At 39.5% G+C, this 25,029-nt stretch overlaps 2 protein-coding genes across 3 annotated transcripts; both read left to right on the top strand.

Moving 5' to 3' along the window:
- The first annotated feature begins 961 nt into the window (after positions 1-961).
- On the top strand, positions 962-13,934 carry tpp2 (tripeptidyl peptidase 2). Of its 2 annotated transcripts, XM_074666119.1 has the most exons (29): positions 962-1,289; positions 2,151-2,279; positions 2,501-2,596; positions 2,845-2,949; positions 3,090-3,214; positions 3,316-3,479; positions 3,598-3,752; positions 3,854-3,930; positions 4,011-4,138; positions 4,223-4,471; positions 4,570-4,685; positions 4,866-5,037; positions 5,129-5,286; positions 5,375-5,451; positions 5,540-5,646; positions 6,327-6,481; positions 6,573-6,689; positions 6,787-6,887; positions 6,977-7,073; positions 7,158-7,295; positions 7,405-7,649; positions 7,829-7,907; positions 9,176-9,214; positions 9,654-9,805; positions 9,897-9,993; positions 10,072-10,202; positions 10,527-10,776; positions 10,864-10,983; positions 11,095-13,934. In XM_074666119.1, the coding sequence occupies exons 1-29, from the start codon at positions 1,125-1,127 to the stop codon at positions 11,182-11,184; spliced, it is 3,834 nt and encodes a 1,277-aa protein (XP_074522220.1). In that variant the 5' UTR covers positions 962-1,124; the 3' UTR covers positions 11,185-13,934. The 2 variants fall into 2 exon arrangements, with proteins under 2 accessions (XP_074522220.1, XP_074522221.1); XM_074666120.1 differs by lacking the exon at positions 9,176-9,214 and having other exon boundaries at positions 963-1,289.
- Positions 13,935-16,675: 2,741 nt separating this feature from the next.
- Positions 16,676-23,063, top strand: LOC141788226 (F-box/LRR-repeat protein 3-like). The gene is made up of 6 exons (XM_074667104.1): positions 16,676-16,981; positions 18,485-18,689; positions 19,317-19,481; positions 19,967-20,089; positions 20,648-20,819; positions 21,280-23,063. Exons 2-6 carry the CDS (start codon positions 18,486-18,488, stop codon positions 21,918-21,920), a joined length of 1,305 nt encoding a protein of 434 aa, XP_074523205.1. The 5' UTR covers positions 16,676-16,981; position 18,485; the 3' UTR covers positions 21,921-23,063.
- The last annotated feature ends 1,966 nt before the right edge of the window (positions 23,064-25,029 follow it).

Genomic DNA, 25,029 nt, shown 5'->3' with positions numbered 1-25,029 from the left:
AAATGTATCTTGTGAATGACACAGGTTTCATGTGTCCTCAAACAACCTCACCCAATTTAAGGATAACCCATCAGCTGACCCAAGTTTCACCTTCCTAAAGGTAGTATAGGTTAACTAGTCCAATCCAAACAGCTTCTATTGTAATACCGTTACAGAAATGCCACTAGAAGGAAATGAGAGGCTTATACTGAGGTAAGTTGATTTGTTTTTGAAATGCAAGATTAGGGAGAATTCTACAACAGACTCCTCCTGTCAGACTTTGAACCAAGGAGGACAGGAAGTTTTTGTAATGCGGTCTAGGCTGACCCTGGGTCACAAACTACTGCTGTTCAGTTAAGTTGTTAAAGTGTCACTTTAACTGGTATATTCTCCATCTTGCAGGAGAAGGGAAAGGAGGAAATATGTTACCAGATATTAAAGCTACTAAGCCAGGCTAAAATGGGTCAAAACTAGCTTTTCAGTTTAGTCATTTTCTCAGTCATTTTTTAAAGACCTCGTGTGTCACAAAATGGACGGAAAACTATGCTTCTGAAACTGAAAACTGAAACACAACTGTGGACATCTAAGTCATTGGATGATATCACTATTTCTTGATGTGCAACATTGCTGGTGATTCTCCAAGCTGTATTTAAGCCATTTACTCTTAAAGCAAGACTGCAAATATTTGTTTACATTCTCAAATACAGTTTACTGTGGTCAAAAAAGTATTAGTGGCACAAACTAATCCTCCTAGTCCATTTTTTAAGGAATAACCTAAAACTGTTATTTAAAAGTATTTTAATGGATCTTATGCTACATCCACACCAGATTCATTTTGATCTGTGACACAATTGGAACATGGTGAACTCGGGGTACCAGGATATAACAATACGGACAGTTCCCCTTAGATTAAAACAAGCATGAGGATACTCATGTGCTTATCTTAAGTGATGATAGTAATCATTTTTTTTCTTTTTTGTTTTTACAGTAAATTACATTCCGTATGTGACGTTGACTGCCTGTTGAATAACAGTTGCAGAGGGACTCACACTGCCCCTTTAAACTGCTCACCTCCCCGTCTCTCCCACCGGTCTCATCTCTTCCCCATTTCGCTGCTTTGTTTTCATTGTCGCTCTTTTTTTATCATGGCTGCTCATTCTACTGAAGAACCGTTCCCCTTTCACGGGTTGCTACCCAAAAAAGAAACCGGTGCCTCGTCTTATCTTACCAGGTTCCCCGAGTACGATGGCCGAGGGGTGCTTATCGCTATCCTCGACACCGGCGTGGATCCCGGGGCCCCCGGCATGCAGGTAAATCTTACCGGCTGTACTCACGGTAGCTTCGAGCCAGATGGTGGAAGCTAACCGTTAGCATGCTACAGGCCCTACTCCTTCACATACTATGCACACAGTAAGCCAGTGGCTCTATCTAGCTGGCTAGTATTGTCAGATATACACACCACAAAACTTTTGCAACTGGTACAACATATTTTGTGACAGCCAAATCAACTAAAAGTTAATGGTTTATGGTATTTTTTCTGATAGTCAAAATCAATGTTGGTGCTTTTCTTATTTAAAAGTAACTGATTTGCGGTTAGCATTGATAGCATGGTGGCTAACAGTAGCGTTTGTACGCTTCACATTTCTTCCTGTTTTCGTTCTTATTATAGTTTTTGCCGTCAACTTTTTGCCAACAGTTATGCTGCTAAGACCCTATTTTTGGACATTTAATCAACGTACTTATTATGTAAATAAATGATTTTCGGCTAACTAACCATAACTTGTTAACTGCCAAGTCACAGTGGAATCTACTCAACTAGCCCCACGTAAACCATAGAGGTGCGAAAGATTTGGCCAGTTAGGTAATTGTAACAAGGGTACTTGATACGCTATAAGTTCAAATCGCGTTAAGTCATATATTGTTATCCACGTCTCCTTTGGTTATACGTAAAGAGATAAGGACTAAATCTGACCCCTTAACCGCGTAGAAACAAACAAGAATACGGGAGGTAACACTTACAAGGCACTAAATGGTTCTGGATTTGCTTACAATACAGATCGAAGATCAAATTTTCGGGCAAGATATATGATCTCTGAAATACGCCACGATCAGAACACATGACTATAAATGTTTTTTCTCCATCAGATTTCATCTTTATCTCTGTGTTTTAGGTCACAACTGAGGGGAAGCCAAAGATCATAGACATCATTGATACAACAGGCAGCGGCGATGTGAACATGACCACCCTGGCAGAACCCAAAGATGGAACAATAACTGGCCTCTCTGGTAGAACACTTAAGGTATGTTAACATATGATAAGATGTAAGGAACAGCATCTGAGACATTGATATGAACCATTACAGGGCATCTCACATCTTTCTGTGACAATTTGTAATTTCTTCTCTTGGTAGTTCTGTAAGATCTTTTTTGAATCTAAATGTGCTTGACCACACATATGACCTGCACCTAAGTGGATTTGTCTTCATATTTGTCTCACACTGTGTCTTTTTATGTCTTCCAGATTCCTCCTGCCTGGGTCAATCCATCAGGGAAGTATCGCATTGGAGTTAAAAATGGCTATGAATTTTTCCCTAAGGCACTTAAAGAGAGAATACAGGTAGGGAGATCTGACACTATTACTGTACTGTGTGTGTAATGAGTTTCATTGTGCAACTCTATGGTTGTACAAAGAGATTAAGGCTCTGGTGACATTCACAGTGCCACATCCTTGGGGACTTATAACCTGAACTCAAGCTTAATGGAGTTTGATACTTAAGTGTATGTGCTTTCTAATGCAATGCTTTCACTACATTTGAGCAAAATTGAAAGTAATGAGTCTAAGAAATTTCTATTTGTGCATACTAGAAAGAGCGAAAGGAGAAGATGTGGGACCCCCCACACAGAGCAGCACTCGCTGAGGTCTCACGCAAGATGGAAGAGTTTGACCTCTCTCATCCAACTCCCTCACAGGTCAGGCCTTTGAAACTGATTGCTTGATGTACCTGTCAATGTTTCTATACATTTTATAGTCACAGATTTTCTGACTTTTGTAACTGTAATACCTATCTTTTCTCCATTTCTTTCTCCAACATTGATCCTTCACTCCTTAGATGGAGAAGTTGCAGAAAGAAGAGCTGCAGAGTCAGTCAGAGCTGCTGGCATCACTAGAAAAGAAGTACAGTGATCCTGGTCCTGTATACGACTGTGTGCTCTGGCATGATGGTGTCACATGGAAGTAAGCCAAATTAAACCATATCTTGTACCCTTCCTCTTCAGGATTCATCACTGTTTACTAAAAGTTATTTGTTTCTTACATTGCCTGCTGTGACTCTTTAGGGCTGTAGTTGACACTTCAGAGTGTGGAGAGCTGTCCCAGGCCACAGTGTTGAGCTCTTACAAAGAGTCCCAAGAGTATGCCACATTAGGAAATGCTGAGATGCTCAACTACTCTGTGAACATTTATGATGAGGGAAACACTCTCTGCATTGTCACCAGTGGAGGTGAGACACAAGCCTACATACAATCCAGTCAGTGAAAGTGAAAAGCGGTTTGGCATCAGAGTAAGCTCAGGCAGGATGATGTATTTTCCAGGCTAACCTTGAACGTTTGCATTATAAGGGGCACATGGAACACATGTGGCAAGCATCGCAGCTGGTTACTTCCCAGAAGAACCTGAGCGCAATGGTGTGGCCCCTGGTGCCCAAATCCTGGCTTTGAAGATTGGAGACACCCGCCTCAGCACCATGGAGACAGGCACAGGACTCATTCGCGCGGTAATTTCTTTCCACAATGTTTCAAATAAAAATTGTCAGTTTGTCTACAATTTTGTAAATTTTTCTGTTACTTTATTCTTTTATCTTTTTGTCTCTCAAAGATGATTGAAGTCATCAACTACAAGTGTGACCTAGTTAATTATAGCTATGGGGAAGCCACCCACTGGCCCAATTCTGGGTAAGTATTCAGACAAAGGAGTATGTTTGTGTGGGTTTATTTTGCACACACGGTAACAGATTTTTTTTTGTTATTTTCAGGAGGATTTGTGAGGTGATCACAGAGGCTGTGCAGAAGCACAATGTGATGTTTGTTTCAAGTGCAGGAAACAATGGCCCCTGCCTTTCAACAGTGGGCTGCCCAGGGGGAACCACAAGCAGCGTCATAGGTTCAAAATGCTTTATATTCAAATGTTAACATAAAGTGAAAGATGTTATAGGCTCTCCTAATTGCTGCTGTCCTCTGCTCATAGGAGTTGGAGCATATGTGACTCCAGACATGATGGTGGCAGAGTACTCCCTGAGAGAGAAGCTGCCTCCCAACCAGTACACCTGGTCCTCCAGGGGCCCCAGTACAGATGGGGCCCTGGGAGTCAGCATCAGTGCCCCTGGAGGTGCCATTGCATCTGTACCCAACTGGACTCTTCGCGGGACTCAGCTGATGAACGGAACATCCATGTCATCACCTAATGCCTGTGGAGGCATCGCACTAATCCTCTCAGGTGACTTCACAGTCAAGGATCTAGAGTCCACTTTGGGACGATGTTACATGAAAATAAAAGTGGGAGATGCTAATCCACTGTGTTTTTGTGTAATCAAGGATTGAAGCAGAGCGGGATTCCTCCCTCTGTTCCTGCCGTGAGGAGAGCGCTGGAAAACACAGCTATGAAGGTTGAGGACATAGAGGTGTTTGCACAAGGCCATGGAATAATCCAGGTGACTTGACTGCTGCTCTTCTTGCTGAACCCAAAAGAGAATGCACTTCTTTACCCACTGTTAATTTGAAATCAGTTATTTTAATCCAAAATATCACTAAAAAAGAACCCAGATTGTTCTTTTTTTTTAAATCTCAACTTTTGTTATTATCATAAATCTGTTTATATGTGTTTCTTTCAGGTTGACAAGGCATTAGACTACCTCACTCAACATGCCTCTTTACCCACAAGCAATCTGGGCTTCTCAGTAAGTGTTGGATCACAGAGAGGCATCTACCTCAGGGACCCAGCCCAAGTTCTTGCACCTTCAGATCACGGAGTAGGAATCGAACCCATCTTCCCGGAGAACACAGGTACTGTTAATAGTTATACAATTCTTTTTGGACATTTTCTGCCTGTGTTGTTATTCTTACTACAGTTAATTTTCTGTAATGTCCATCCTAGGAAACTCTGAGCGAATCTCCTTGCAGCTGCACTTGGCGCTGACATGTGCCGCCCCGTGGGTTCAGTGCCCCTCCCACCTGGAGCTGATGAACCAGTGTCGTCACGTCAATGTCCGCATCGATCCTGTTGGGCTGAGAGAAGGAGTGCACTACACTGAGGTACAGACAGGACATTAAAATGAACAATTAAGAGATTAACATCACCTTTGAATTGAAGAGTACTAATGTGGTTCCTGTTCCGTCTCAGGTGTGTGGATATGACACAGCAGCTCCGACCTGTGGCCCTCTGTTCAGAGTTCCCATCACAGTTGTTATCCCTGCTAAGTGAGTTCTCATCTCATACCGTTTTTCATCTGCTGTAATTTGCGCTTTTGAGCCTCATTTCTCCGATTTTCTCACTTTGATCTGACAGAGTGACAGATTGCCGGAATCAGGAGCTGTGTTTCACAGACGTTCACTTTAGACCGGGCCAGATCAGACGCCACTTCATCACAGCTCCCCAGGGAGCCTCATGGGCTGGTAAGTCCAAGTGTGTGTGTGTGTGTGTGTATGTGATGATGGAAATGGGATATAATGGATTAATAGCATCATTTTGGGCTTTTGGCAATCATTAATGGTGCAATCAATCTGAATTACAAATGTTCATAACTTGGTCTGTCTTGATTCACAATTGGAATTATCTGTTTAGTTCAGCTCGTGCTTCCTACAGTTTTGAATGTTCAGTCAGATTTTCTAAATTTGTAAAGATTTTTTTCCATACATTTCTATTTTTAATGTGCAGGACTCCTCTTGTTCCTTTTTACAAAGTACTACAAATTTGGACAGAATGTGATAACATGCATAAAACCACTTGGCCGCAAACCAGATTTTGATACCCTGTGTTTCGATAACAAACCTAAGGTGAATCCCTCAATGCCTGTGTGAAATTTTCATTCAAACATGCTGCTTCATCTTGTCAACTTGTCAGATTGATTTATTTGTCAGGAGTGGCAAAGAATGTTTAAGTTCTCTTAGCATTAAAAAGAAAATTTGTAAGCTTTATCAGAAGTCAGTGTAGAGGGAAGAGAGATCTGCATGAAGGTTGTTTTTTCTCTTCTTGGTATTCTGTTTTCACCTCTTGCCTTTCACCATTATTTATATCCGCTCTCTTTGTTGTTCTCCTGTTCATCCACCTCCATCTCTTCGTCTCCTTCCCACAGAGATCACTCTGACTTCCCATTCAGGAGATGTGTCATCAAAGTTTGTTCTCCACGCGGTGCACCTGGTCAAACAGAAGGCGTACAGAGCCAACGAGTTCTACAAGTTCTCTTCACTTTTAGAAAGAGGCTCATTAACCGAGGCTTTCCCTGTGCTGGTATGCTTCTTTTAGAAAATTTATATATAACAGACTATAAATGCCATATCCGTGGGCCGATTTCTTATTTGTGCTTCCGTCTCCTCTCCAGTCAGGTAAGGTAGTAGAGTTGTGTATTGCTCGATGGTGGGCGAGCCTGGGAGACGTCACAGTGGACTACAGTATCTCGTTCCATGGACTCCACACTTCTCCTTCACCCCTCCACGTAGTAAGCCCAGAACACAGACATGTTCAGTTAACACAGTCAAGAATGCTTACAACTCAGAAACCAGTCATTTTTTGTAACCCTTGTTTGTGTCTGCCAGCACGCCTCAGAGGGAGTAACAAGTTTTGAAGTGTCGTCGCCTCTGAGGTACGAGGAAGTGTCCCCAACCATCACCCTCAAGTCCTGGGTTCAGCCTCTCAGGTATCATCATAGTAGCAAAAACAATCACTCTCATCTTTGATGTGTTCCACATAACAGCAGTAAATGTTTGTGCCCTATCCTGCTTACAGGCCCGTCAGTTCAAAGATAAAAGCTCTGGGGATGAGGGACGTCCTACCCAATAACAGACAACTCTATGAGATTGTTCTCACCTACAGCTTTCACCAGGTACTGTCTACTCAACATGAGGTCAAAATGCTTGTTCTTCTTCATTTTTCTGTGTATACAATTTCTGTTTTTATTGATCCTCAGCCTAAGAGTGGAGAAGTTACCCCCAGCTGTCCCATGCTCTGTGAGCTTCTGTATGAGTCTGAGTTTGACAGTCAGCTCTGGATGCTTTTTGATCAAAACAAAAGGTTACTGGGTTCAGGCGACGCTTACCCACACCAGGTAAACACAAAGAACTTCACCCTAAAGTTCTCTTTATCTCCCTGATGTGTCCGTCTCAGGAGTGCGAGTCTTATGTCTCCTCCCTTTTTGTTTTTTTTTACCTCTGTAGTATTCATTGAAACTGGAAAAAGGCGACTTCACAGTGCGTCTGCAGGTTCGCCACGAGCAATCCAGCGAGTTAGAGCGTCTTAAGGATCTTCCATTTGTGGTTTCGCACCGTCTGTCTACCACACTCGGTTTGGATGTTTACGAGACACATCGTGCTGCTCTCATGGCTAAGAAGAAGTCAAACTCTGTCACCCTGTGCCCAGGCGCCACACAGCCCTTCTATGTCACATCTTTGCCAGATGACAAGTAAGTAAATATAGGGAGAGAATGATCTTTTATGCTCATGTAGAATGGCTTTTTATGTAAAAACTGTCTTGTGGGAATGCCACCAAGAACTGTTAATTTTAACGGCCAACTTTATTCAGTCATCTTTTATCTTCTCTTTTACCACTCAATTTCTCTCTTTTGTCTCTACTTCTTTTCAGGATCCCAAAGGGAACGAGTCCCGGGTGTTATCTTTCAGGCTCTCTGGTTGTCCCCAAGAGCGAGTACGGCAAGAAAGCAGTGAGTTGCCTCATTTGTCTTTTCTTCATCGCTAAGTAATCAACCCTGCTTCTCAGGATCCAAAGTTGTGCCTCTTCCAAACTTCTTCCTCAGCAGAGGCTATGACAGAGCTGTCTAAACGATGATCAAAATCAGAAACGTGGTCTTTAAACACCCTCTAAAGTTGGTGTTGTCCTGAGCTATAGGGTTGAAGACTGGAGCTCCGATGATTTTTGCTTTTCAGATTCTGTTTCTTAATGTGTTTTGTCTCGTATCATCTTCAAAGGTGAGCAGAGTCGAGGCTTTTGAAGTTGGTTGCTGTGTTTCCAGAAACTGCATGGCATTATTTTTTTGTCAGTTTTGCTACATATTAACTGTTATTTTTTTCTCAAGAATCAGTGTAGTGCCTGTGGTTTGGCACCAAAATAATACTTAAATTGCTACTTAAAAAAAAAATCTGAAAACCATTAATTTCATCAAACAGTACCATTTGAATGGTAACTTATTCTGGGATGAGTGAAATCTTTCGCATCAGAAAACAACTTGTGTTGGTGCCAACAAGTTTTTTAAAGTTTTGTTACCTAGACCTCATGTTCTACGTACCATCCTCAGAGGGCCTTCCTTCTAGTCACTGATGAATACTAGTGTTGATTCATGAAGTTAGCACAGCTAGCTACTTCCCTTTTACTAAACGTGGCTTTTAAGGGGAAATACAAGGGGAAAACATTAATATGCTTACCTTATACTGTCTGGTATTTGGTCAGTACAACAAGAAATGTATGATTTCAGGAGCTTTTTTATTCGTGGGCTGCAGGAACTTTCCGCCATGCGTCTACAGACTTTTGCTTTGACAGCTTTTTTTGTCTTTTGATGAACTTGCCTGACACAACTGCTTCAATGCAAAAAAAAAAAAAGCCCTTTTATTTTTTTCCCACATCGTTCTGCTGTAGACATGAAATCTTTTGATCTCATACAAACAAGAATTTTTCATTGTTCAAGTCAAATTTCTACTATGGGGCTTCTTATAACATTTTACAATTCTGAGAAACCGTGATTAAGCCTCCAAGTAGAGCTGGTGTAGGAAAACAAGTCTGCCATTTTTGTTTGATGTGAAAAAAAGACAGAAAAGAAAATTTGACATCATTCACCCCAAAATAACATTGTGATGGACAGGTGCAGCAAACGTGAGTGTCTTTAATGAGGATGAAAGAGTAACTGAAGAAAAAGAAGAATCCTTTTTGGTGTGTTTGTTTTGTCTCTTCCTTACTGTGTGTTATTCTGACCACCAGGGGCAGGCCTCTGCAAAACGACAAGGAAAATTTAAAAAGGTACTGGATGAGCTAAAAACACTGTACAACAGGGCGTCCTCTGCTCTCCTACCGTCAGGACAATGGCTTTTTCCTCACTTAAAGATGGGATTTCTTATAGCTTATGTCACAACATAACTGATGTCAAAGCATGTCATTATTGCTGTTTGAAAATATGCCACACTATTGTCCTTAATAGGTTTTGTTTTGATGTAGCGTGGTGAACGTTTTCTGGTGGTCAGTTAGATTACTCCTTTCTGTAAAGATCAGTGAACACTATTTAAAATTTGTTTAATTGGGTCATAATAAGCGTGTTTTATGGGAAAGAAAGCTAAATAAAGAAAATGAAGGTGAATATGTAAGATGCTGATTCAGAGTAATAAAAAAAGAGTGTATAGATTTTGTTTATATCATTATTCATTGCTTTTGAACTGAGTTGTCTTTTTGTGTTTTCATACAGGATGTCGTTCCAGTCATCTACCATTTAATCCCTGCACCCAACAAATCAAAGAATGGTGGGAAGGAGAAGGACAAGGAGGCAGACAAAGAGAAAGATGTGAAGGATGAGTTTGCAGAAGCAATGAGAGACTTGAAGATCCAATGGATGACAAAGTGAGCACTGCAGTTCATCTGACTTTCTCACTAACAAATCATTCTTTTAAGTCTTTCTCAAGCATCACATTTACCCCTCTTTGCCATTCAGGTTGGACTCCAGCTCTATCTACGATGAACTGAGGGAAAACTACTCGGATTACCTTCCGCTGCATGTGCAGAGGCTGCATCAGCTGGACTCTGAAAAGGTACATGCTGACTCTGGATAAACTCACCTTCACAAACATGGTCTAACAATCACTGCTAACAGTCATTTCGTCTTCCAGGAGCGAGTAAAGCGTCTCAAGGAGGTAGCATCAGCAGCAGATATTGTCATCTCCCAAATAGACCAGACAGCTTTGGCTGTTTACCTCACTATGAAGACTGACCCTCGGCCTGATGCTGCTTCTATCAAGACGTATGTCCTCACAAGAAACACTCTTTATTGGGGAACATGTTAAAATGCGTCAGGGAGACCTCATTTGGTAAACTTAGCAACAACATAATCTTTGTGAAGTCTCTGATTGTAACATAATTGGAATACCTGCCAAAAGTAAATTAGTAGCCTCGTCCCCTCTTTCCATTTTTCTCTCTGAATAAAGGCATCAGAAATTCAAAAAATCAACTAAAAAGTTTATAATGATATCAGGCAACATTGTATTGAGTATTTAAACTTAGTAATATATCACTCCATATACCTGCTGTGGCCTTGATCTTCCCTGTTTTAATATCTTTCTTTCAGTGACATGGAGAAGCAGAAGTCTTCTCTTCTGGATTCTCTGTGCAGGAAAGGTTGTGCTCTGGCTGACCAGCTCCTGCTCCCCCCTGCACCACAGGAAGGTGCTGCTGCCGTCACCACAGGGCAGACAGCAGCTGAGGAGGTTTTGGAACAGGTGGCGAGTAGTTCTGATGACTCCCTACAAAACGTGGCTAAAGCCTTGATGGACACGTTTTGGGAGGTGCAGAAGTGGGCAGAGCTGACTGACTCCAAGGTGGGATAGATTCTGAAGTGATTAAGTCGCCATGCTTCACAGTACCAAGCTAACACTTGGTTTCTTCACCTTTTTGTGTCTGCTCAGGTCTTGATGTTTTCATACAAACACGCTCTTGTGAACAAGATGTACGGCCGAGCCTTAAAGTACGCCTCTAAGATGGTGGAAGAGAAGCCAAGTAAAGAGAACATGAGGAACTGCATCCAGGTATGAGAGCAGTGACTGTTGATATCTGTTTGACTTATTATTACTTGATATCTGCTCTGTTTACTTCGTTCGCTCTGAATAACTCCATGTTTGTTTATTTTATTTCTACAGCTTATGCGTCACCTCAGATGGACACACTGCGCCACCTTCAGTGAGAACTGGCTCCCAGTCATGTACCCTGCAGATTACACACCGTTCTAGACACACACACACACACACACACACACACACACACACACACACACACACACACACACACTCACACACATGCATGCATAACCAGAGTGGCACTACATGGTTCATTACATGGCAACTTGTATTTTCATGCCCCTCAGGGTCACATGTTCTATTAAGATGCACCAAAAGGAAGGATAACGCTGAGTGTAAACCGTTTGATGCATCGACTCCTTACAGCTTCATATTCATCATCAAAACCGTGTTTAGTGCTCAAAAATCCTGCCAAGGCTTTAAGATCTTTCTTCTTTTAGTTGGATGTGTTCCTTTGTTTCTGTGTTTTTTACACATTTTTGAAAGTTCTTCTACAGCCATCCTTGGCTGTCTGGACTCTTTATCATACAAATAACCTCATTGTTATGTGTAAATACTGTAAAAGGGCCACTGTGGACTGCAAGGATGCACCCTAAAAGGAAATTATGAAACCCCATCGACTCAAGAGCTGAAAAACTTGTAACTAGCCAATATGACTGAAGACAAAAAAAACTTTGCTGCTGCTGTACAAGTTTCTCTCTGCCTGATCCTTCTCTGAAACAGGAGTCTGAGACAAACATTTTTATCTTTTCTTTATATTTTGATTGTTCCAGCCATGCAGAGCTAACCAAGATTTTGTTTTGTCTTGTCCATTTAGGCTCTGACTTGCGTACACAAATCAGTGTTGAGGTGCCTTTCCACTCGTACCTTACCTTTCCTAACTGGATGATAAATAGCATGAGAGTGTTGGTTGCAGAAATCAGAATCAGTTGCCCCTGTCAGTTTTTTCTTCCATTAGTTTTTGGCGTTCATGTTTCAAAGCTCATACCTGCTGTATGATGCGTCTGAGTACTGCATGCTGGCCCGTAGTGACTTGGCAGGTATGTGGAAGCAATAAATACACCTACCTGCAGAGGTGTTGGCCACCCACTTCATACTGCAGTTCGCTGAGCAGCACATTTGAAATCCATCCAACAGACCTCACTAACAAACAAATGCAGTTGTGGGCAGCGTGAAGAGGTTCAGTCCAGATTTCATTGTAAAATGTTCACAGTGTTAGATGTTTCTCTGCAGCATTGAAAAGGTTGCAGTTGTACACAGTGTCATAAAAATAATGTACATACACAAGTAACATAAAGATATTAAGATGCAATAGGTATATAATACAAATATTATTCTAAGTGATGTATTTTGCATATATGCATGTCTTGTAGCGTGTAAGGAAATATGTTTTATTTGAAAGGTTTTAGTTGTTTCAATTTGGAAGATTTTTAATCTCAAACAGTTCTGAAGATATCTACTGTTTTCATGAGTGTGTGTTTAATGAATGACTTTATGTGTACCTCTGAGCATTCTTTGTGTACATGGGTTTTCCTCCCAGTGGAATGAATTGATAGCCATTTAGAGGATTTAAGCATGAGTTTGTTTTGTTTTCCTTCTTATTTGCTTTGAAGGACTTTGCCAGTATTTGTTTGCATCTTTTCTGATTTACAATTACATAACCCCATCACAGTGAGCCATGTTAGTTTTTATTTTTGACCTGCCAAATTTGGGCTTTTATTTATTTTTTTTCTTCTAAAACTTCAGAAATCCCCAGTGAACATCCATTTGCATTCAAGCTCTCAAATATCTCTGTTTTTTGCTGTTATGACATATTGCTGAGCAATCAGGATGAAGCAATACTTTTGACAAAAACATGGTGGCAGTTAAAGTTTGTATACTTTAGTAGCCTCAGAAGATTACATCTGAAAATGCACCTCAGTCTCTCCACTAGTTAAGCATTGCACTTCGAAAGCTTGTCAAACTTGGAAAAATTCTGCCACAAAGGATCTTGATTCATATTTTATTGATACAGTACAATCTGAACTTCTATTTTATTCAATTCATTATTTTTCCTCCCTATGATGCAGTAATTTATGTTGTTTGTAAAATCTGCAGAGTTCCTTGTAAACAAGTTTCAGGGGGAATTGTGCATAATGTGGAGATAAACTGAAAACAGTGACTCCACAGACTGGCAGGAAAATCCATCATAAAATGTGAAAATGCTCTGTGCTCATTTGTCACTAACTAGCAGAGCTTTCAGATACACAATTTGCTATTGGACTAAACCTTACGAAAGACTTGCATTGTTCTTTAAAATCTGTCATCTGATTATCAACCCCTATGACTTTTACATCTGTTGCACATGCAGTGTAACTCTATGGTATCACTTTAACCAAAGAATGATTTACATCTCATGAGGGGAAGGTGCATGCTTAAGAATGTAAACCCCTCCAGTTACTGGCTTCATTAAGGTTTTGTACCTGACTGGATTTACTCTTTATATCCTCTGTTTTTCCAATCTGTCTCCTCTTTCATGTTACAGTTACTTCTTTTGCTCAGACATAGATTAGGTTTGGTCTACAGTAAGCGTTGCCAATGACAGACTCCAAAAATGGCCTTAACTTTCACCACAGGACTGTACCGTCCACTTCTGACACCTCTGTTGCTCTCACTCTGCTGGTGTCGGGAATAACTTCAGAAATGCTTCTTCTGGATGATGAGTGTTTATATTTATAGTCATAAAATCCAGTAAATGCCAATATTTTACAGAATGTTATAAGATAAGGTTGTATGCTCTTAGTATTATTTTATATCCATTCTTCCTTGATGACGTGGGTGAGACCCCAGCTAATGTCACACTATTTTGTGGTCACATTGAATTGAGTCACAAAAAATGAAAACATCACTGAATAAAAATGATTTGGAAGAAAGAAAAAGTCAATTTGTCATTTCTTTTGCATATAAAGCAATTCTTTACAGCTGAGATTTTCAACTATGGATGCAGAGACTAATGAACCAAACCTTTTGGAAACATTAGCAACAAAAGCATATTTATTTTTACAACATAGTTTATACTTAAATATGATTGGAGTCCACATTTACCTTAATCTGTTTCTAATGAAGAGTTCCATGTTCAATTCATGATTGTTTTTTGATTCACAAGCTTCTCCTGAAGTAATGTGGGCTAATGCTGCTAATCTTTAATGTCACATTCACAACCTTTCCCACATACACTCAGGGATTTTCCAGAAGATAAAGTTGGTCTAAGGGCCCACTTTTTAAAATCCAAATTACATCACTTAAAAAAAACAAGATTGTTCAAATAAGTGAAGAATACTTCTGAACTCTTGATTTGGAAAAAATAAGAGTCACTCTCTGAGACAAAACACTCTCTGTTTTGAAAATCTCTGAGTATTATCTTCTTCACAGCTTGAAGATGATAGACATCTGAAGTGATATTTTTTAAAGGCTGTAAGATTTTTGACCACATGATGGCACTAATTTCTATAAAATTCACAGACTACAAGATAGGTCTAAAACCATGGACTGTATACACAGATGGACTGAACTACAGGCGTAACATATTGTATATGACTCAATAATAATAATAATAATAATAATAATAATAATAATAATAATAATAATAATAATAATAATAATAATAACAACAACAACAACAACAACAACAACAAAACTCTACTGATGATTTGAAACCCCTAAAAGTGACACCAATGCATTTGACAGAAAGATCAAAGAAATGCTCCCTATTATTTGAAACCGTATTTTCTACAAACCACAGTCCATTTACAGCCTAAAGTGCTCTGACTTGACAGGCATTGAACAGTGTGGTTGCCTGGAGTGATCATCAAAACAATGCTATTTATCCCATTTTTGCATCATACATAACGTGATACTGTGTAACATTCAGATAAGATATAAACATGGCCACCATTTACAAAGACAGAAATGAAAATCTGTAGAATAAAAAAGGCTGTCTCACAATGATTCACAACTGAGAGCAAAAACCTATCTCAAGAACAACATGTGGTCAGATAAATCCTAGCTTTCATAACTGCCTCCTCCAGAGTGCTAGAGTTATGATTGTGACCTTTTTCATCATAACACCCCTCTCAAAAACACTGACAACAGTTCAAGTCAGCAATATTTGATCACGATAAAAGTTCTTAACTGGCCTGTCATCATGTAACACTGCTTTGTTCTCCAGTGCTTTCCACATACATTGTTTGTATTGGATGCTAATGAAACAGAGCTTTGAACCCTGTAAATGTTTCTACCAGAAACACATAAAGAACTCGTAAAAGTAATTCCTAAAACAAAAGGTAAATTTTGACAAAAACAACAACAACAACAAAAACAAACAAATAAACAAACAAGGAGATGCTGCTGTACAAAAACCTCACCGCCTATTTGGATTTAGAGATGTGGCACTCTTGGTCTTCCTGGAAACAACCCATACAGAACATCCTTCTTCACACGCCTTTTATTCAGGACAAGAGTTTGTTTTAAAGTAGAAACGAGAAAGATAATCTGACAACAATCCAAATTTCAAGCTCTGTGAAACATAATCCATGAGTGTTGCCAGTTTCTTTGAAACAAGGGTCAAAAGTGGCAAAATAGTGTTATAGACATCATTGTGAATTTTGCTTATTCATTTGGTGTCTGTTCTGTTGACACTCTTGATTCTGTTGTGCTAACTACAACCATTTTTTTGGTATCACTATAGATATATGATACTCCTTCAGACACAGATCTTAATACTTTGCATATTTGACTTACTTTCAGGGACAAAAAGTCTGCTTCAGTATTATAGTAGTGTGGATGAGACAAGACTTAAATGTTTAATCTGAAAAGAGACTATATCAGGAAATTGAAATATTCCCTGAAGGTGGCAATTTACTTCTTAGTAAAGGCCTAAATCTAATTGCAGTATTTTTTTGTTTTCATATACTGTAACCACAAGATTGCTCTACAGAATTTAAATGTATATTAAATGTAGAAAAATAAAAAGCTTTGAGCCCACTATTCTACATCAAACAAGTTCAAATATTTAACCAGACTCTCAGCTCGTTTTCTTTTTTGAAGTTTTTATTCAGTACAAAACTGGAACATTGTATAGCATGTAGTGTAATGAGCCTCCTTTTTTCGGGGGAAGAGTGGAAAGAAAGAAAGAGAACCAAAAATAAATAGAGCCAAACAAAACAAAAACAAAAAATACAATTCAATGAACTAAAAAAAAAGGAAACAAAGAAAAAAAAAAAACAGAATTTTCTGGCTCTTTTTTGATGGGTCAGGCTCTAAAAGGTGAAAAAGAGGGCATAACAGCTCGCAAATGCTTATATATATATATATATATATATATATATATATATATATATATATATATATATATATATATATATATATATATATATATATATATATATATATATATAAATATATATATATATATATAACGTGTTTTGTGTTTGTACATAACTATACACATTTGAGTGGCAAATTTTAAAGGCCGAGAGAAGAAAGTGTACCAGGTCATTTTCTCCACACATAGCTTAATGGACTACATCATCCAGCTTGAAATTGTTTTCCGCCGGACGTTATTGGTAAAACGGCTCCCTCTGCCGACAGTCTGCTGGAACTGCAGGCCGGCCAGCCCACAAACAGCTCGACGCAGCAACACAAACGCCATCTTTGGCTGATACGCAAACTACTGAAGCCGAGTTCTGAAAGAAACTAGGTCAGGCGCTCAGAAGGCGAGACCACCTCTTAAAAACTTCCTTTCTAAGCTTCTAGTCGGTATTCGCTAACTTTCCGACACACTGTGCTGTCCTATGGTCCAATGTGTTTGATCGGTCGACCAGCACGAACGCAGTTTACTTGTGTCGGACCCGGTTGACGTTGATTGATCGCCTTTTCTAATAAACAGCCAACAGACGGAGGTAAAAACCAGGTAAGAAAATAACCAGGTTAATACATAACGGCTAAGAACTGCAAATGTGTGTTTATGATACGCTTTCCCATGTGAAACTTTCAATCAGCTGGAAGTGACAACAACTTGTTTGCTAGTTAGCTTGTTAGCATGGTACAGGGCTCGGTTCGGCTATGCTAACACTCGTCTGCTTGACGTGGACGTTCAGTGAACTAACCATCCGTGTTGTTGTTCAACGTTTAGCGGTAATAAAAAGACAGAAAGTAAATGCGTTTTAATGAGTAGAAGCTAAGTTTTATTTTGTGAATTACACATTAGCCAGAGATCAGATGGTGAGTCAAAGGGAGGCGTGTCCTCCTTTAACAATGTTTTCATTCTGACATTCTGAGGCAGAGCTAGAGGACTCACACGTACACACGTACACACGTACACGTACACACGTACACACGTACACGTACACACACACACACACACACACACACACACACACACACACACACACACACACACACACACACACACACACACACAGTCAGTATTCTTCCACTCACGTTTTAACCATTACGAATGTGTGTTGAAGAAAGCGGATACGCTTCCTCAAAGATGTTAGCACTGTCTTAGCATCCCAGAACTGTTAGTATGTTTTTTTTTTTTTTTTTTGCTGCATTTTCATTTCTGATCTTAGTTGTTAAGTGGTACTGAGCGCATATATGTTTAACATTTATCTGCCCCTTCATTTTGTATTGTATGTACACAATTCAGTTTCAAAGAGATAGTCAACAATGGTCTCATTCTTAGAAATACACACTCTGCATATTAAGTTATACTTTCTTGGCAACAGACATACTTCAGTTTGTATTGTGTGTTTTCATTGACACCTGTGTTGATATTTTCAGAAGAAATCCAAATGCAGTTTTTTTTAATCACTTCTAAGTTAACACAATTTAATCTGGGGAAAGCTTAAGCCTCGTTTTATTACATCCAAGAAAATTAAAGAGAGCCATTACCTAGGCCTCTGTTCAGAAGATAGAATATGTAAATGAGGAGTGAGAAAGCATCACCAGTTTACAAAAACAATGGAATTGCAATTCAGTTGTTAGATCTTGAGTTATACTTGGTCTTCTTTCTAAGACTCATAGTTTAGGTTTTGTGGCTTTATACGACAGGAAAGCTGAGAGACACAGGAAATGTGTTGGATGTGTTGTCATGAAGGGAAAAGGTGCACTCTAGTACAACACCATAAAAGTCACCCTCTCAATGATAAAGTAAACAATTAAAAGATTACCTGATTAAAACACCCAGAGCAGTACAAACACGTGTTAGTTCACCGTATAGCATGTGTCATCACACAACAACCTACCAAACGTGCAGCTTGTTATTATAAGGATAAATGGGATAACATTCAGTTTATTAAGCATGTCAGGTCTGTTGACGAAGAGGCCCTACATAAATAATACTGCTAATGAAGAGTTCCTTTTCCCATTAAGTTAACTCAGCCCAACCATCTGGATGTTGTTTACCCAGGATGAAACGTGCGCTGAAAGGCAATAAGCAGGAGGACGGAGGTGGCACCAGCGGAGGGTCTCAGGAGACACTTAAACGGTCCCGCAAGCAGAGGAGGGAGAAAGACTTTGAAGGGGAGGGAGCCCACTGGGAGTGTCTGCCACAGGAGATCCTGCTCCACATCTTCCAGTACCTGCCACTTCTGGATCGGGCTTACGCTTCTCAGGTAACCTCAACCTTATTGTTATGGTTAGGGTTAACAGTGGTGTGTGAGAATGCACCAATCATATCTGTCTGGTACGTTTCCCCTGTCTTGTTGTAGGTCTGTGTGAAAGGGAGGAAGGCTACAAATCAAAATGACAGTTATCCCTCATCATTATCTTTGCATAGTTTTTTTTTTTTTAAATCAAATTCAGTTTGACTCTTGATCAAACCCTCATACTTTGTCTTTTTTTTCCAACAGCTGTGTTTAGGCGACTTGCCTAGTTAATGGTTTTTGTTCTTTCCTATGAGCCATTTTTTGTATGCTTATTTAATGAAGTGTTATTTGCCCACAAACCCCCATGTGTAAACACTTACAACATTGATTCAGTGTGAAATTCTTTCACATTGTAAGATTTAGTGTTTGGAAAAAGTGTAATGTTTGCGACCAGAAGTTAATTTTTGACAATTTGATTAGTTTGTGTTTCAAATTGAGACGTTTCTAAAAAGCTTTAATTCAGGTTGTGAAAAATTCAGTCGTCTTTTTTCAAGGCTACAGAATGGTTTCAAAATGCACCCAAACAAGGTAATTGGTTATTTCTAATAAGAATCAATCAGGTGTCAGATTTTTACTTTATTGCCTTAATGACAGGTATGCCGCGGCTGGAACCAGGCTTTTCACATGCCAGAGCTTTGGCGATGTTTTGAGTTTGAGTTGACCCAGCCAGCCAGCTCGTACCTGAAAGCCACACACCCAGACCTCATCAAACAGATAATCAAGAGACACGCCAACCACCTGCAGTATGTCAGCTTCAAGGTGAGTGTGTGTCTAGAGACGTGAAGTAAAGGTCATGTCCACACGTGGCCGGGTATCTGAGAAACCGCATATTTTTTTATACATTTATGCCTGTCATCCACATGAAACCACACATTAATGTCACTAAAACAATGTTTTCTGAAAACTCTGGCCCAAGTGAAGATTTTGGAAAACTCCAGTTTCATGGTTTTATGTAGATGCCCGTATATGTAGTTTTCAGTTTTCAAATGTCACAGTCGAATAACGGGGGCTCATCCTGATTGCCTGTCACAGTGGTTTTAAGTAAAAACACTGCCAAATATGAGTTTGGCATGCCTTGAGCTGCACTTATCGGCAGATTTGCCCGGTGCGTAAAACGAATGAGGGGGGACAATCATTTTTGAAAATGCCTGGCTACATGTGTACAGGGCCAAAAAGTATTCTTGTGTTCTCGTAAAACTTCAAGTGTCTCTAGATTTCATTTTCTCTTCTCCTGTGACACTTAGGTGGACAGCAGCAGAGAGTCTGCAGAGGCAGCGTGCGACATCCTCTCCCAGCTGGTCAATTGTTCTTTGAAAACTTTGGGGCTCATCTCAACAGCGAGGCCCAGCTTCATGGAGCTGCCAAAGGTGAGCCTTAGAGAGCTTATTATTTCTGCTGTACCGTCTGAAAGGTTACTTACAGGCCTCCGAATGCGGCAGCATTTAAAGCATCCAAACATTGTATTAAATCGATCATAGTTAATGCCTATGAACAAAAGAATCTCTGATTCGTAGGGTATTGTGGGAAGAGAAAAAATAATCATTTCAGAGCTAAAGATGCAGCTGGTGGCATGAATTACATGTTTCTGAAGCAAAAAAAGCTATAATCTGTATTTTGTCTGATAAAAACTACACAATTTTTACCGTTAAATCCCACAACAACAAAGTTGCTGCGTGTTTGAATTTTTATTTGCACGGTTATTAACTAAGGCCACCATGGAGAGATTTCCACGTGATGTTTTAATGAGTATCATCATCTACTAGGTTTGTATTTTGTGCTGAACAGGCATAAAAACAAACATTAGTTTAGAGAGGGGGATATGTTAGACATTTCTGCTAACTCCAGCGAGTGCTGATACAAACCAAACAGCAAACTACATGTCTTTTAAAGTGCTTGATGTCTTTCCTCCTATGCTCTCTGGACAGTCTCACTTCATCTCAGCCCTGACGGTGGTTTTCGTCAACTCTAAATCCCTCTCCTCCCTGAAGATCGATGACACCCCTGTGGATGATCCCTCTCTCAAAGTCCTGGTGGCTAACAACAGTGACACCCTCAAGCTGCTGAAGATGAGCAGCTGCCCTCACGTATCCCCAGCAGGTACTGACAAGCAGAGGGAATAGATATTAGAAGTGCTAATGCCAGTAATTGATAGGAATTAATGGATCAAGAACTATTAAAGAACAGAGTTGGTGCAAACATTGCGTATGAGTCTGGAACACCAGTCCCTCATGTATTGTTAGCAGCAGGATTTCTCTCGCATTGAAGGGTAATGATAGGGATACAAAAACACGTTCGACAGCAGCCAAAAAGTTAATTAAGGCTGTGTGACTTTGAAGACAGAAGTAACAGAAGCAGGCATTAAATACAGTTATTTTAGGATTTTCACGAAGTCACGCTTTAGTATTTTTACACTCTACATTAATGTTTTATCAAATAAAGTTTCAAAGCTCTGAGAGGATAAAAGTAAGTTTCTCCCAATAAGGGGCCTCTGTCCCTTGTCTTTATTCGGCTGTGTGGATTTACAGTCTCCTTAAATTTTTCTTCTCTTCAACCCCAGGCATCCTGTGTGTGGCTGATCAGTGTCACGGCCTGAGAGAACTGGCCCTCAACTACCATTTGCTCAGTGATGAACTTCTCATTGCCCTCTCCTCTGAGAAACATGTCCACCTTGAGCACCTTCGCATCGATGTGATTAGTGAGAATCCTGGGCAACAGTTCCACAGCATCAAAAAGAGCAGCTGGGACGCCATGGTGCGACACTCTCCTAAATTTAATCTGGTCATGTACTTCTTCCTCTACGAGGACGAGTTTGGCCCTTTCTTCCGCGATGAAATCCCCGTCACACATCTGTACTTTGGCCGCTCCGTCAGCAAAGACGTGCTGGGCCGCGTCGGGCTCACCTGCCCTCGTTTGGTGGAGCTGGTGGTGTGTGCCAACGGGCTGCGGCCGTTGGATGAGGAGCTGATTCGCATCGCCCAGCGCTGCACACAGCTGTCTGCCATCGGATTGGGAGAGTGTGAGGTGTCCTGCAGCGCCTTTGTGGAGTTTGTGAAGATGTGTGGAGACAGACTGACACAGCTATCCATCATGGAGGAGGTACTTGTTCCAGATCACCGCTACGGGCTTGACGACATCCACTGGGAGGTGTCAAAGCATCTGGGCCGCGTCTGGTTCCCAGACATGATGCCTACCTGGTAAAGCTTGGGGAGGAGATTTGGGGTCCAGGATTTTGTGAGAGGACACGTGTTTGTCTGTGTGTGTGTGTGTGTTTGTCATCTGAAGCTCCTGCTATAGTTATATAGTCCTTTTCACAATGTGTTTGTTTGTGTTCCTCTCTTAATTCACTGGTAATTTACCCTCTTTGCATTCTAAAGTGATGCCACAGGAACATTGAATCCAGCTCCTTTAAATCATTTAATAATATATGGTTTTATATTTATGTCTAAATTTATATCTGAATTTGTCTCTTGTCAAAGCATTTAGCACCATCTTCTCTCTCTGTGAATACTTTTTTTTTCAATTACACAACAGCTCATACAGGCAGATACAATGATCATCTTGTTGAATCATGACAATCATAAAAAAATGTTAAAATGTTTAAAGCACCTTATTACAGGGGGTGATCATCGTGTAGAATTTGTTGGTATCAAATAACTTTCTTTTGTTTTTGGTCAATTACTTTTTATAACTGGATCCAGTCTGACACATTAGAATGATCAACATTTACATCCTGGATCACAAAACTACACCAAGGGTTTCATGTTGAACAACAGTGTTTTTTTTTTCTCTAATCATATTTTTGATGTTTGGATATTTTTCTTAGTCACAGACTCTTTACTTGAAGAAATCTCAAGGCAATTTCATCCTCCAGCTATCTGTGAAGATGGTGCTTTTAAGTGACTTTGGCCAATATTAAATTAGTCTGTATATACTGTATATACAAAAAATATATATAAAGAAGAGTGTTGCTTGAAAATATTTGTGTGTTTAAATTACAGAAGCTATGTATCTGCTTTGCCTGATCTGTGCTCCTGTGGTCATTGTTAACATCTGAATTCATCCGAGGCAATCTGATTTATAGAGAACCAAAAAACTAAGATGACTTTTTCTTGACACTTTACATGTAGAGCAGGTCTACATCATACTCTGTAATATGCTTTTGCACTTTTAATACAGCAAGGACCCACATTTAACAGGAGAGCTGCATAGTCACCTGAGAAGAAGGCAAACCTTGCAGCCTAATCTCTATATCTACTTATTTCAAAGTCACCTTGTGTCATTTTGTCATTTATGGCTTGTTATTTCAGGTAACAAGAATTTAAATCCACTTTTGTTTTTTTTTTCATTAATAAAAACAAAAGTTTGGGGCATATGCGGGACAATCTAAAATTGACAGTTGAGCACAGTTGACAGGCGTATCAGTCAAACATTTACCCAAGGACAAAAGAGTTTTTATTTAGAATTTGATAAGTATACTTTGGAGTTAATTGCATTCAAAGCAAAAAATAATAATAATAATAAAAAAGGACACGTTATAAGTGATGTTGTGAGGACAAAATCTTAGTAATTCATGTTAACCTTTTCTGTTAACGGAGAAAATACAGGCCTGTATTTTCTCATAAAACACAAAATATGATGTATTTCAAAGTCAGCCTTCTGTCTCTCTTAAGCTCTGATTTGCCTGAGCAACATAATTAAAGCCTAAAAAATTAAACAGGGAGATTTTTAAAACCTTTGTTGTTTTAAAACTTTCCACATCATTCAGAATGTGGGTGTGTGTTCATGCATTTGTTAAAAACTTGTACAGACTGTGTATTAATGAGCTAATCGTGGAGTTAGGACAGTGTATGGCAGCTGAATGTTGGTGTAAATGAATGTGTAAGATTGAAATGTTTATGTCTCTCTGATGTTTTTACAAATTGTAGTGGAACATTGTCCTAAGAGGGACTTATCAAGCATGTGTTTACCTGTGCTGATAGATGGCACCTTGTGTTGGACTGTGCAATGATAGAGTCTGCAAATCATCATGTTCAATGAACTGATTTTTATTTCACATCTTTAGTTGTTTGAAATGTTGATTGAAAAAAAAACAAAAACAAGACGTCACATTATTTTCTTGAGTTGTTTCCCTGTAATTGGGACCCATCATGTCTTAATTTTCTGTGTTGGACTTGATCCTTTATTAACAGAACATTTTATTGTGTATTTATAACACCAGACCATCTGGTGGTTGATATTAACTGCATCTGTATTCAGTGCTTATAGATGAATATTGTAATGTTCAAGCAAAAGCTGAGGTCTTTTATAGAGAGTACAGTGATGTTGTGCTGTTTTATTTCAGCTGATTAAAGCTGTTTTGTACTGAGGAGTAATTTGAGGCTTACTAACCGCTTGTACTTTTCCCAAAGATGTGTAATATTTGAGTAAAGTTCATAGCCACATTAAAATTGCCTGTTTAAATATGCTTCTTGTTTTTAATCTAAAGTATGCTACTGTTGCTTTAACTGTCTTTTGATTAGTGATGCACCAACCCAACTTTAGGTCTTGATAACAATATAGATATTAATAGTTTAGCATTCTCTAATCCTTGATTTTAGGATGAGAGTGAATTTTGTGTCCAGGCATTAGGCTTTTCTGACTTTGTAAATCAAAATTAAATAAAGTTTATATAAAGGGACTGTACTATCATTTTATGGGATTTTAAAGGTATTTATGACTTTTATAAATGTAGATCAGAGCATTTTTACTGGGCAGAGCTAAAATAGCATGAAGGAAGATAATGATAGCCAATCAGCCGTTTGAAGGTATCTTATACCCGTTTGGTCAACAAATGTTGGCAACTTGCAATATGTGCATTTAATTCCTCCCATCCGCTGCTGAGGTTTACATTAAAGTGAATTATAGATCAGTCCTTTGTCAACAATATCAGATCTAACTTTGTGAGTCTGTATCAGACTAATACCAGGACCAGATCAGTGCATCCTTACTTTGAGTTTGTTTTCCCTCTTTTACACACTTTAACCTGGAAAAAGAGTGAGCGTAGTTTCTGTCTGTTAAGAGGAACAGTGAAAAGCATTAGGGAAAGCAGTCAAACTCAAAATTGCAGGACAGTAGTTGGCTTGAAAGCTCTACAATTCTATAATTTCATTTAGCAGCTACCTTTGTCCAAAGCGATGTACAACACAAGCAAGAATTTAGACAGAATGGAAAACCTTGGTGCGACAAAGAGCCTCAAGTTATTTGGCTGTAGGTGCTGCCATCAAGTAAAGAAAGGAAGTGCTATTTTTTCATGTAAAATAATGAAGCT

The sequence above is a fragment of the Halichoeres trimaculatus genome, unplaced genomic scaffold (genome assembly GCF_033239565.1).
Source record: "Halichoeres trimaculatus isolate MK-OKI-2021-1 unplaced genomic scaffold, fHalTri1.1 fHalTri1_scaffold_3, whole genome shotgun sequence".
Taxonomy (NCBI): Eukaryota; Metazoa; Chordata; class Actinopteri; order Labriformes; family Labridae; genus Halichoeres; species Halichoeres trimaculatus.
Note: the sequence above shows the minus strand (reverse complement) of the source record. Positions and strands in the feature narration are given on the sequence as shown.